Source organism: Bactrocera tryoni, unplaced genomic scaffold (genome assembly GCF_016617805.1).
Source record: "Bactrocera tryoni isolate S06 unplaced genomic scaffold, CSIRO_BtryS06_freeze2 scaffold_11, whole genome shotgun sequence".
NCBI lineage: Eukaryota > Metazoa > Arthropoda > Insecta > Diptera > Tephritidae > Bactrocera > Bactrocera tryoni.
In genome coordinates, this window is record NW_024395824.1 from 2008523 (window position 1) to 2022846 (window position 14324).

The window sequence follows — 14324 nt, forward strand, 5'->3', positions numbered from 1 at the left end:
AGTTTATGAGAAAACAAGTTTTTAATTTTATTGTGCTCTAAATTTCAACCTTCAATAACTTTAACAAAAAACAGAATTTTAACGAACTATTTATATCATGGGGTATGGGACTGTTCTCTTTCCTAATGATAATTTTCAAAATCGGTGATTTTGCGAAATTTTCATGGACCACTTGACGTGGCTTTGGACACACCGGTATTATAGATTCGGTGCAACCGAAATTAACATTTTTTCCTTGTTTTTAGAAAACTTTGTTTGGTTATTCATTGATTGATTTTTTTGGCATTAATAATAATAATACTTTCTAGGAACATCGAGTGTGTATGATCCAGCAATGAGCAGCGGATGTTTCATATTAAATGAAAGTGCGTCTTCTCACGCTCACGATGCAACCCCATTTTCTTTTGATGTCGCTCTGGGTCCTTCAAAAGCAGTTGTCCTTCAAAATAACATTAGCAGTCAACGAACTTCTCAAATAGGACCGACCGGAGGAATACAACAACATATTTATGTTGGGCCAGCCACAAAATGTCGTTCATCAACAGCTTCCAGTTTGCGGCCAGCATTTAATTCTAGTGGAGCAGTACACCGTTTCGGTAATATTGGATTAACACGCAGTAGTAATGGACCCGGCGTAGCTGGAGATCATTCCATGACTCAGTACGCTTTGATAGATGACGAAAACGTGTCGGCGTTGCAACAAGTAACTAAAGGTGGCGGAGCTCTCACTTTGGCATCTCAGTGGAAAAGTCAGTTTGATGATTCGGAGGATACGACAGATAACGAATGGAAACAAGAACCTCAGGTAATTTAACTAAAAAATGTATATATAAGATACATTATTAGAAAGCTGATCAATATTTCTCACGTTTTTGTTAGACAGCATTGGTAGTTTATTCATTAAAATAATTGGAGCAGCATACCTTTTTCGTTAGCAATTCTTTGAAGTTTTTTACAAAACGCGTGGAGGTTCAAGTTTACTCCGGTTTCTCAGAGCTCATTAATTTATAGAATACTCTTATCCTAATTCGATTACATAAATATGTAACACATACTATACACAGTTCTTTTATACATATAGGTGTACCGGAATGAAGTGAGCGTTAAGATACAAATGTGTTGGTAGGGAACATTTGTTGCGAACGAGCCAAATTTGTTTTGTTTGGTTGGGATGACATCTGTCAGAGAAATTCAAAAACCTTACAGTAATTGACAAAACAACATTATATTATTTATTGTGTGAAAAATGTCAAATATTTCACCGAAAAGTGATGATATGCGGAAAGCTTTAATTTTTTGTTTCCATTGAAAGAAAAGTGCTGCAGAGTCGTATCGAATGCATGCCGAGATATACGGTGATCATGCTCTACCAGAAGCAACATACAAAAGATGGTTTCAACGGTTCAAATATAATGATTTTGATGAGAGAAATAAAGAAAGTAAAAGACCACCATAAAAGTTGTGACTATGTATCCGTTATGCTTTTTTTGAAAAACCATTCAAGGTTTCGTGCTTGACGGTTTTCAAGTATATTTTGTCGGGTTTGTGATAAAGCTGGATATTCACATTGAAAGTTGAAAACCGTTCCCGTATTCCTTTCTTGCTTGCGGCATATATTTTTAGAAGGTACGCCCAGTTTAAGCACATACTCTTCAAAACGCCAGTGCCACGTTATAGTAGTTGTAAGTTTATATATGCTATTTCCGGACTTAAATAATAAGTGCTTGGTTATATTACTGTCATTTTTTGGTCATATCTGCTTTTTTATCTTGTAGCTTGGTTTTGCGCTACTGCGTAATTTCTTCAATAACAAATACTTATAAAAACTCTTTTTTGATCGTTCCCAGCGGGCGTCGTATTGGCTTCGCCTCAGATTCGTCTAACTTTACCCCCTATGTATCTTGCATGGGAGATAGAGGAATTGTTGTACCACTGAGCGAAATTGAAAAAGTGTCAGTTACGTTTTACTTAGGTAGCACCTAGTCCGGTCCCATAGGTATAACCTATTTCCATAATCACTCTAATTGTGGAAGAAAACATCCCTGATACCATCACCACTATGTTGTCTGCGAATTTGTTTCACTCCTCCTCCATTGCGTTGAATTAGTATTCCATTCAACGCCATCACCCATAAAAGCAGGGAACAAACTCCTTATTGAGGAAAGACTCTGCTTACGTGGATTATTATAATCATTCTGCTTATTTATTTAAATATACAGACGTCAATCGGCATTATACAACTATAATAAAAATATGTATTATATATAAAATAGGATTATGAGGGGTAGGATCAACAATTAATTAAATCGAAAATTTAAGAACTTATCATTAGACTAGGGGTATGGTAATATACGTAATTTGATTTCTAGAATAAAGGCACTGAGCGAGCCACTATAAAAGTCCCCTTCGTTGTGTAGAAAGTAGTTAAGCTTAGCGAAGCGGTTGTTAGGGTCGTTCTTGGTAGCTTTTGTAGGTTTTAAACAGACGATTGCGTGTCAGCGAGGGACCCGCAGGCGCGAATTCGAAACAACTGTTGTTTCGTTAATCAGATCGTTCACTACTTCAAAGAAAAATATGATGTCAACTACCTGAAGGCATGCTTGCAGGTTGTTGACATGAAAATGGTCGTTGATGTGTGGTCAAGCTCTTACAGTTTTAATTTATATTTTGCCATATTCCAAAACTGGAAGTACCAGACATGCTAATGCTGATTATAAAACTTAAAACTTTGAAAGCCTGGAGAGTCTATGATGATGTCCAGGTCCTTTACTACTTCGCTTATTGTCTCGTTGTTTATATTATAGTTAGCTGGCTTCTAGAGTGTGATTGTGAACATGATACGGCTTCACACTTTTAGATGTACATACATATAAATCTTCTCTTTGCACTTTTTTACCATACTTTCTATAGTTCTCGACTAAACATATCACTAATATATTTTGCGGATTTACCTTCATTGTGAAGGTGCAAAATATTTTGTTTCTTAGCGGTAGTTAATTCTTTACCTTTAGGCATTTTTATGTGCACTAAACCACGATCGCAATAGAAAAAGAAAAAATAGAAAAAGAATTAAAATCTGCACGAACTAGCAGAATTGAAAACGAAAGCAAACTACTATTGTGAGCACAGAATTTCGCCTAAACGCATATTTTTTGTTTTATCTGTATAACTGGACAATATTTATTTTCATTATTTACTGTTTTTTTCTAAAGAAAATTTGGACAAATAAACATACCCATTTAAATAAATGAAATCGCTTACTTTAACCACAGAAAAATTCAATAGAAAGAATGGTAAGGTTTATGTGTGAGATATTCACTGAGGCTGTCGCCACAATTTTTGAGGAAGAGGTTTGGCAAGCCATCCGGATCAGCCCCTTCTTAGTATTAAGAGACACCGTTTGTAGACGTCTTACGCTAACCTCGAACTCATTAATGGTAGCAAGCTCAATTTTGATGAGGGCTGACGAGAATTTGATTATACACACTCTTGAAGAAGGATGTAAACATATTTCTAATCTCTATTCCCGAGTCTGCCGTCCGATTTTCCCAGAACATAGTGGACGGAATATCACCATTGCATCTTCTTTTGCGTTTGACGAATTTTCAATATATACATACATTTAATCCTGGACCTTCGACTTTGTCTATATAATTCTTGTAACTTAATTTCGCTAAATTTTAAATAATTTGGTTCCTACTTGAATAATGTTTTATTTCGCCAGGAAACCAGTATGGAAAATTACTGGATTTTTGTGTACGAACTGGAACATAAGTTAAGATACCTTTTTGAAAAGAGTGATTTCAAGGGCAAGATGGTACAGTTAAGACAACCTTCAAAGTGTACGGACATGTTTTTGAATTCGCTCCGCGTATTTTGATTTTTACAAAAAGGAGACAACCAATAATAGGTAATAGGTAGGTAGGAGTGCAGCCCTATCGGGCTCAATTAGCACTTGATGTGCCATTTTGATACACTATTCGTAGCACCTCCTGTATCTGCTAATACGTTTCACCTTCTCTCTCAAACCATTTTGGGGTTTCGATGAAACTACTTATGTCCGATATGCTTTAGGTGGAAATCCATTCAAGGTTTGGTGCTTGGTGAATTTCGAGTGTTTTGTGTCGGATCTGTGCTAGAGCTGAGCATTCGCAGAGAAAGTGGAAGATTGTTTCCTTGTTCCCTGCTACTCCGTAGCTACGGCAGATGACGTTGTAGGGCATACCCATTTTGGACGCATGTTCCCCAAATGGCCAGTGCGCTGTTGTGGTAGCTGTTATTCTGTAAATACTTTTTCTTGACCTATGTAAGAAGTCGTTGGTTCTTTTCCTGTCATGTGTTCGCCATAATTGTTTAGTTATGACGCATTTTGTAATGTTTTTCCACCTGTTGTTTGCAATTTGTTAAAATTGTCTATTGATCTCTCCTTTGATCGATTTTAGCGGGCTTGGTATTAGCTCCGCCTCGGATTCATTGAGGAAAGCTCCTGCCTTTGCCAACTCGTCTGCTTTTTCGTTACCGAAAATGTTCCTGTGGCCGGGAACCCAGATCAAGTTTAGTTGGAGCTTGTCTTTTATTGCTCTCTTGCAGTTGTGAACTATACTTTAATTTGTCATGGGTGAAGACAATGCCAGGAGGGCCGCCTGACTATCGGTAAATATAGTTGCTTTATGTATATTCCCGTGGTTTGCTAATAGAACTTCGCAGGCTTTTTCTATGCCTAGTACTTCTGCTTGGAAGATGCTAGCCAAGTTCGGCAGACGTATAGAGAGAGATATGCCTTGATCAGCGGATAATACCCAGTGCCTACTCCGCAGTCCATTTTGGACCCGGCGGTATAGACTGAGGTGGTATCTTCCTCTACTATTGAACCTCTTCTCCATTCTCGTCTAGATGGTATCCTCACCTGAAAATGCCTATTGAAATCCGCCTAAAAATTGGGAGAATGTAGTCTGATTTATTAATGGTGAGCTTGTTTAGGATAACACTATGTCCGTAGTTCTGCTGATTCCAACTTCCCAATTATTTTATTCTTATCGCCGCAATAGCTACTGTTTTGTGAATAAAAATGTCCATTGGTAGTTGATGCAGGATCACATTGAGTGCATCGGTCAGACATGACCTGATTGCACCCGTAACACCCGCACATGCTGCTCTTTGCATTCCGTTTAATTTTCTAATGTTCTATTGTTTGTTTAGCACTGGCCACCATACCAGAGCTTCATATGTAAGTATAGGTCTTATGACAGCCGTATACATCAACATGATTATACTTGATTTGAGACCCCAATTCTTGTTGACAATTTTCTTACAAGTATAGTAGGCCATGTATGCTTTGTTTAATCTTTTTTCTATATTTATTTTCCAGGACAGTTTGGTGTCAATCTCCACCCCCAAGTATTTAGCTGTGGGGGATAGAGTGAGTGTTGTACCGTTTAGTACCGGAAGTTGAAAGAGGTATCTTGGTTCTGCTTGTAAATAGCAACAGTTCTGTTTTGTTCGGGCTAACTCCTAGACCATTGTTTTTGGTCCACAGGCTTAACCTACGAAGTGCTCTTTCCATAATCTTGCTGACTGTTGAAGGAAACATGCCTGATACCAACAACATTATATCGTCTGAATACGATACTGCTTTCACTCCTCCACCGTTTAGTTGGAGTAGTATTTAGTTCAGCGCTGCAACCCATAGAAGCGGAGAGAGGAGGCCCCCTTAAGGCGTCCCTCTACTCAAATAGCTTGTTTGTGTTGCAGCGCCGTTTGAAGCTATAATCTTCCTATTCTCAAGCATCGATAGTATCCATGCACACAGTGTCGTCTATGCCACCATGTGCCAGAGAATAAATTATCGCATTTACTTCTATGTTGGTGAAGGCGTCCTCTGTGTCTAGAAATGCAGCCATGGTGTATTGTTTGTGGTGTAGTGATTTTTCAATCACACTTATCACTTCGTAAAGGGCAGTTTCGGTTGATCGGCCCTTTATGTACGCATGTTGGGACTTCGATAACTTCTCCGCCATTATTGTTCTTACGTGTAGATCTATTAGCCTTTCTAGTACCTTCAGCATAAAGGAGGTAAGGCTTATAGGTCTAAAATCCTTGGCATTCTCGTGTGTTCTTTTGCCTGGTTTTGGAAGGAACACAACTTTACTCCTTTTCCAACTTCTTGGGATGTAAGATAGTTGAAAGCTAGCTTTGTATATAGTTTCAAGCCTTAGAACCATTGGTTCTACCAGTTTTTGCAGCATTATGGGCATAATCCCGTCAGGACCTGCCGCTTTAAATGGTGCAAAACTATTTATGGCATATTTGATTTTTCTTTTGTCTACTATTTGGCTTCGATAGTCAGCTGCGTTCAGCGGTGGTTCTGGTTGAACCCTCGTTGAAGGTGTTTGCTGACTCCCGGGGAAGTGCGTTGTGATAAGTACCTCCAGAGACTCTTTTGCCGAGGAGGTCCAATCACTTCCCTCCGCCCTAATGTAGGCAGTATTAATATGATCTTTTGATAGCATTTTACTCAGCCTACCGGTTTCTCTGCAACTTTCTATCGATGTGCAGAAAGATCGCCATGAGTAGCTTTTAGCTTTCCTGACTGCTTTTTTGCATTCTTTCATAATATCTTTATATGGGTGCCAGATGTTGGTTCTAAAAACTCTCATTGAAAGCCTTCCTTAGTTGTGTTCTCAAATTCTTGAGTTCACTGTTGCACCAAGGAAGAGAATTTCTCTTTTTCAAAACTGTTAGCGGAGTAGATTTATTAAAAGTTGTGGTTAAGATTTTTTCCAACTTCTCTACTTCTGAATCTAGTTCCTTAGGATTTCTGATACTCTTATTGCCTCCCTTTTCAAGGCAGTGTTTCGGTATGTGAGAGGCGCACTGTACTTCTCGCGGATGCTGAAGAGTATCCAGGAGTGATCCGACATGGAAGGCTCATCGGATACCCTACAATTATCCACAACGAGACTGTCTGTGTCTGTTGATAGCCTGAGGTCAAGCACTTCCTCCCACCCCGGAAACCTATTCGAGCTTGGGAAAATAAAAGTTGGCTTATCGCCCTTGTTGCAAATACTTAGATTACTATTCAAATATACTGCAAGAGTGACTCACCTCTGGTGTTTATACTGGAGCTACCCATACGGTGTGCCTTGCGTTCTCCTCTACTAGTCTGGTGAGCGGGGCCGGTGGTATGTCTTCGCCATGGGCCAAGTAGGCCGAGACCAAGAAGAAGGGCTTTTCCTTCTGTTCCACCTTTACCACTATGATATCTGCTGTGCTGTAATTAGAACAAAGAAATGCATTTATACTTTTATTGATAAGAATGCATGCCCTAGGTTTACCTCTGTGGAATGTGTAAAACAGGTTATAGTTGCTGATGTTTAACCCTTTAATGGTATCTTCTTTGACCCAGGGCTCCTGTACTAGGCTGATGTCGATGCCCCTCTCGTTCACGAGGGTTGTCAGATTCGCTGTGGCACTCTTTGAGTGCTGCAGGTTTATCTGTACGCATCTTATGTTATTGGGCATCTCGGGTTTCTTCGATGCCCACATTCCTTAGCAACTGGCTGGCGTCGTCGACCTCTTCCGTGTCGTCTTCGTCAGCCGCTTTGTCGCCTTGGAAGATTTTTAGTCTGGCTTTGCGGATTCCGAAGCTGATTTTGTAGTCAGTCTTCTTCGGAGCCTCAATGGACTCATCACAAATGGCCACTAGTATTGGCTTGCTTGCTTTATTCGGTTTTTCTTCCTTGATTAGCTGCCACTTATCTATACCAGGTATAGATTTGTTCTGCAGCTTAATGCACCTCAGGAGTTTTTCGCCTGGCTCCTCTAGAGGGGGTAGCCAAATGCGAGCACGAGGTCTCTTCGGAATGCCCCTGGCGGGTATAAGCCTCAATTGGAGGCCTACAAAGGCGTTGCTAATTTTAGCAACACTACCCGTCAAGAAATCTAGCGGGGCCTGGTCCGCGCATTTGATGCCCCTGTAGCCCGTGAGGGTTTCAGAGGAATCAAACTCCGGGTGAGGACCCGAAGTATTGTCGAGTACATAGCTTAGCACCATACTCGACAATCTGACGTCGATCTCCACCCATCTCTCATGTATGGTGCTCGGAGAGGAGGAATTTCCATCTATGATGGCCACCTGCAGGCTATCCCTGGCTACATCGCAGAAATGCCTTGCAGTTGTTGTGCTGCTGTGTTCACCTTCACTCCGCCTCGGTTTTTTGGGCTGAGTTCCAGGTACTTCTGTGATGGAGCGATTTCTTTTCTGAGAAGTGCTCTCTCGTTTGCTCTCTTCTTGAGGTTGTGATTGCTTCCTTTTCAGATAGATTTCATATTCCTCTACGATGGACTTGAGGCGTTTTGTTTCAGCCTCATCAACTGGGGTACCGGCTGCCTGGTCTTTGGCTATCTTCCCTGGTATAAAGACTGCCCTCTGCTACCGGGTTTTCCTCAGCTGATTCTGGGATTTCTTGCGCTTCTGCTTGCTCTCTCCTTGCATTTTGGTTGGTGCTCATGGCAGCCTTGAAGATGGACGTTTCCTTCCTTATATCTGCTGTATCTACCGGTATACTTTGGTTGGTATGTCCGGTAGTACTCTTACTCGTCTCCTGGCTGGAGACGAGTGGTTCGTCTTCTTCGGATTCCGTAATAGGATTCCTATAGTTCATGTCCTTAGTCGTCGCTGTTGTCGTCAATTTGGTTGTTGTAGTTGATGTTGTTGTTGTTGTGTTATTGTTTTCGTTCATATTTTGGTCCCACGAGTAAACCGGAAAGGGTTGGTCACGCGTCCGCAGAGCCGGTATGCGGAGAGAAGGCTTTTATACCTCCGACCTCGCCCGGGCATTGGAGGGGACCGTTCGCGATCAGCTATTTATTACCCCCCGCTGACCATTCAGCCCTCGGCACGGGTAATTCGACACCTTGGCTTAAGGTGGTGTTGGTTTGGGTATCATCCTACTTCCACAATAGGAGATGGGCGTAAAACCTAGGGTTTATTCATCCATATCACTATTGTGGGAATTATGAAGTGTCCCTCTTAGTTCGTAAGATTAGAGTGCGTTTCCTTTGGGATGCACACTTTACTTTTACTTAAGCCCCTTCGCCACGACAAGGCGACTAACTTCAATAATAATAAATTAAAAAACAAACAATCAAGAAAAAAAGAAACTATTAATATTAGGTTGGAAAATATCTCCCTACCGCTTTTTTGTCTTTTGAATTTCGCGATTACGTATAAAGCGCTACAGAGCTCGTATCTGGCAATACTATACATCTTTGAAAGGTCTTGACATAACCTACAAAACGACGCTATGCATGATTAGTTTGGATTTTGCGTTCAACAGTAATAGACGTGTAAACATGGACTTCACTAACGCCGAAATTCGCGCTATTTTAAAGCTTTCTTTTGTTAAAGGAAAATCCGATTTTCGATTATCGAACGAAACTGGATTTGAACTAAATCCGATCACTGTAACAATTTTTATAAAGCATTGAATAAAAAGCAAAAAGCTGAAGGGATATTTAACAACCTAATAAATTGATGATGAATAAATAATACCCCCTCTAGCGGATAGCTCTGTAGCGCTTTATACATAGCGGCGAAATTCAAAAGAATAAAAGGCGGAGGGGAGATATTTTCAAAAATAATAAAAAACATTAATAAATAGTGCACAAAACAAAACAAAAAAAAAAACAAGAATGAGTGCTTTGCAGCCTCACCAGCAAAGCATTCCCTAGAGCCAACAAAAACAACGCCTGGCAAATGAGTCATCGCAGCAATCAGCTGAAATGGAAGTTAAGCAAGCGCAGTCAGCAGTGAACAGCAATCGGGCAACAACAAATGCGCTAACAGCAACCAGTCTGCAGGTACCAGCAAGCACTCGGACAGCGACGGAAAGCAAAATGCAAGGTGAGAAAAAAAGGAGCATCTACTCGGACCGGTATTGATAGCTACATTAATGTAAAAAATAAATCGAGTCCTATAAAATCAGCGGTCAATACCAAAAAACCCAACCAGGCACGATAATAGTAAAAAGATAGAAATTCTAAACCCTCATCGAGACCCTCGGGTCTGGCCAGGCATATTTTTTTGTTATTTAAATATATTTAGAGTGTAGCAAACGACTTGCGCTTCCAGGTAGCTTCCTAGAATTTTATTGTATATAGAATTCAGAAAAAAATTCAAGGATATCGTATCGCAAAGGACGAAAAAAGGATATTATAATATTACACCTTAGTGCACCAATGGTGCTTTGCTAGACCCCATATATTTTGTATGAAAATATATGAACTTTGGTATGTTTCTATCACTTCGCCCGCCAAGCGTGAACAAGACAGTCAATTTGATTTCAACCAAATCGAGAGGTAAGAAATTTCAAAAATGTATCTATATTATACATATATGAGCGTAAATACAACACGTATTTCCATACAAATGTATGTAAACTAGCCGAGGCCTAGCCAAGCACCATTGGTCTCGACTAAGTGTATCAGACAGTTGGTCTCGACCAGGGTTAGTGGCAGCAGATTTGCCCTACTGAGCAAAGAGCCTAACGGCGGTACAAAGGGTCCCACCATAGTCGTGAATGCCACTCAAATCTATTTGCGTGAGCGGAGCTCAAATGCTCTTGTTGCTAAATTAATTGAAATTGTAGGTACTAAAAATTTGAAAAATATCAATATAGATGAAACATAAATTCAGTCCTAAATTGAAAAAATTTTTATAATGGCTAAATTTGTGTCGTATAAAAACCATAACTATTATTCTTATCAACTGAAGAGTTCTAAGGGCTTTGTTGTTGTAATTAAGGCTGTAGAGTACGCTGTAGACTCTAGTGAAGTCAAAGAAGCATTGGAAGATTGCGGTTTTGGTATTAAAACTGTTGTAAATATATTTAATAGAAACAAAGTACTAAATAGTAATAATAATAATAATTTAATAGCATTAAAAATGGTTTGTTGCCGAATTCGAATCAACTTAAAAAAATGATACTCATCCTGTATAAATTCTGAAATATTTCCTGCACCGTAGAGTAACTATTGAAGAACTACATAAAAGGAATGGCCCGTTACAATGTACTAACTGCCAGGAATATGGGCATACAAAATCATATTGCACTCTACGCAGTGTTTGTGTGGTGTGTCGTGATTTACATCCCACTTCAAAATTCACCCTTAGGAAAGAAGAATTAAATAGGAGGAAATCACACTGCTAACTACAGGGGTTGTCCTGTATATAAAGATTTGAAATCGAAGTTGTCACAAGGCATTCAATCACGTCGTAACCATATAAATTTTAGTAACCTCAGAGAAATCAAATCCTATTACTTCTGTCAATAATAATATGCAAGGAAGCTATGCAAATGTAGTGAAAGGTAACACTGTGCAAATGCAACTGCCACAAAATCCTCCAAATGGAGGTATTGAAACTATGATTTTAAATCCTACACAGTGTATGACACAATTTATGTCTAGCATGCAAAACATGATCCAAGATTTAATAAAATCACAACATCAAATTCTGCAAAATTTATTAAGTAAAAATGAGCTTACTAAATATCTGTATATGGAATGATAACGGTGTTAACCAACCTAAATTAAAGATCATTAGATTTCTGTCTGAAAAAAATATATATGTAATGCGTATATCAGAAACTCATTTAACAAATAAAAATAATTTCAATATACCGGGATTTAGACTCTATGTTACAAATCATCTGGAAAAGAGCATGGTGGCACGGCAGTGTTGATTAGAAATCGTTTAAACCACTATGCTCTAGTATGTATCTCATGCTACTCCACAGTTACAAGCTACAACAATTTCACTAAAAAATCGGGGTTGTGACTTAAAGCTTACGGCTATTTACTGTCCACCTCGTTTTAAAATTACAAAGAGCGAATTTAAAGACTTTTGTGGACCACTAGGTCAAAGTTTTCTAGCAGGTGGAGATTACAACGCAAAACACACGTACTGGGGTTCACGTCTTATTAACCCGAAAGGACGACAGCTGTACCACACTATTATGAATAAACATAATAACGTGTACATAATATCTCTTGGTAAGACCACATACTGGCCCAGTGATAGAAAAAAAAATACCAGACTTAATAGATTTTGCTGTAGTCAAGAATATATATAGATCGCTTATGACAGATGATACATGTACAGACTTATCATCTTATCTTTCTCCTGTACTAATAAAGTTATACGAACAAGTTATACGAATAACTAGTTGAAGTATTGAAAATATATCAGCAGCCACACCAACATTGATTGCAAAATACAAGAAGAGACATTGATAAACGTATAAGAGGATTTAATGATGTAATAATTAATGCAGCTGTATTGGCAACACCAAAAAGAAACAATAAACCAGTTGGTTTTAAAAAGATCACCAATAATGAAATTGATATACTTGTAAATGAGAAAAATCGAGCTAGACGTGGATGTCAGTTAAGTCGCTCCACTTCAACTGAAATCTGCTGTACGAAAGTTAAAAAAAGCTCTTAAACACGAGAAAAAACACAACACTGAAAATTACAAAAAGAAATTGTGTCCAAATTCTAGCAAGCAAAACTTCCTTTGGAAAGCCCAAAAATCTTTCAAGCCACCAGCAGATTCCAACATGCCTCTAAGACAGTTGAATGGTAATTGGGCACATAGTTATGAGGATAAGGAAAATTGCTTTGCAAATTATCTAGAAAAGGTATTTCAACCCAATTGCCAAAAAACAACTTTAAGTTGCCAATCTTGCCCAATACTGCAAACGAGTCGCTCGTTCCTATTAGGGCTTCTATTTCTGAAGTTACTAAAATAATAAAAGAACTTAACCCAAAAAAGTCACCAGGACATGATAATATTACCCGAAAAATGCTAATTTGAGTTACCAAATGTTGTCGTAGAAGTGCTCTCTTTGCTCTTCAATACAATTCTTAATCCCGGATACTAATCTAATTCATGGAAAAAGTCGCAGATTATCGATTATATTAGATTATAAATAAACCTGGGAAAGATTTAACATAGCCGTCTTCACACAGACCAATCAGTCTTCTACCCTGTCTTTCTAAAATATTTGAAAAAGTGTTACTATCACAGATGACTCCTTTCCTCCACGAAAATAATATAATACCAACGCATCAATTAGGGTTTCGTGAAAAACATAGCACGATAGAGCAAGTAAATAGAATTACTAACGAAATAAGAAATGCATTTGAGCACAGAGAGTACTGTTCAGCTATATTTGTAGACGTGGCTCAGGCGATGATAAGGCGTGGCATGAGGGCCTTTTATATAAGATTAAAAATATTTTACCTTTAGAATTGTATAAATCTTTGGAGTCTTATTTAAGGGAGATTTCATATCTGATGAACGACAGATAAGGGCTGGTGTACCCCAGGGCAGTGTTCCAACAGCTAACAATGTATTAACTTCAACTTTTGCGGACGACACAGCTATAGTGTGCCGTAACAAATGCCACATAATAGCATCAAGAATATTAGCCGAGCACTTAAGTTTTGTTGAGGCATGGCTAGCCAACTGGCGTATAAATGTTTTATAAATGAACAATATTTTAGTACGCCAAGCGAATGAATTACTTTATCTTGGCAATCTGCAATCAAACGCGTTTAAAAAGAAGAAAAGCCTACTAGAGAACAACGTTCTACCAATATTCGATTTGAACGGTATTAAATTGTCGGCATTCCATTAAAGTGAATCCTTTATACAGAATATTCTCACAGTCATTACGAAGTGAGCTACTTGTAAGCTTCTGGAGCATCTCGAGGAGTGTCTGGTAGGCATTAAGTGATAATGTAGAAGGAAAGTAGACCTAACTTGCGATGATATAGGGTTATTACACTTGATCTTAATGTAGATTTGTTCGATATGTGTTGATATATTTCTTAATTGCGATGAAAATACTTCCTCCAATTTCGCTATTACTTGTGGAACTACTTCTATACTCCTTAACGATCGCCAAATACGTCCCCAGCATGGATGGCTGGGTGGAGACATGAATTTCAATCAGTATCGGGCGAGTACGGCCAGCGGAATGATAACCCAGGCGACGAAGTTAAAAAGTGTGTATATTTCTAATTTTATATATGATTCAGCATCGATCATGCCCACCTGCAATGACAGAGGATCAATATTCAAGCTTATTTTTCTATTGTAGTAATTTCGTGTAGGGCAGTTTCGGTTGATTGGCGCTTTATGCATGTTATGCATTCGCTAAGTTTTCCCCAGGATTGCTCTTGGCTGTATATCCATTAGCCTTTCTAGAACCTTCAGCGTGAAGGCTTAAAGGTCTAGGATTTTTTGCGTTATCCTG

The 14324-nt window shown here is 38.9% G+C and overlaps 1 protein-coding gene across 2 annotated transcripts in view; it reads left to right on the forward strand.

The window, feature by feature from the left end:
- The first annotated feature begins 312 nt into the window (after positions 1–312).
- Positions 313–14324, forward strand: part of LOC120779430 (tau-tubulin kinase homolog Asator-like) — a 306464-nt gene continuing 292452 nt past the window's right edge. For both annotated transcript variants that reach the window (XM_040111663.1, XM_040111664.1), the window contains exon 1: positions 313–805. In XM_040111663.1, the coding sequence (XP_039967597.1) occupies positions 335–805 (471 nt within the window). In that variant the 5' untranslated portion in view covers positions 313–334. The remainder of the gene's footprint in view (positions 806–14324) is intronic.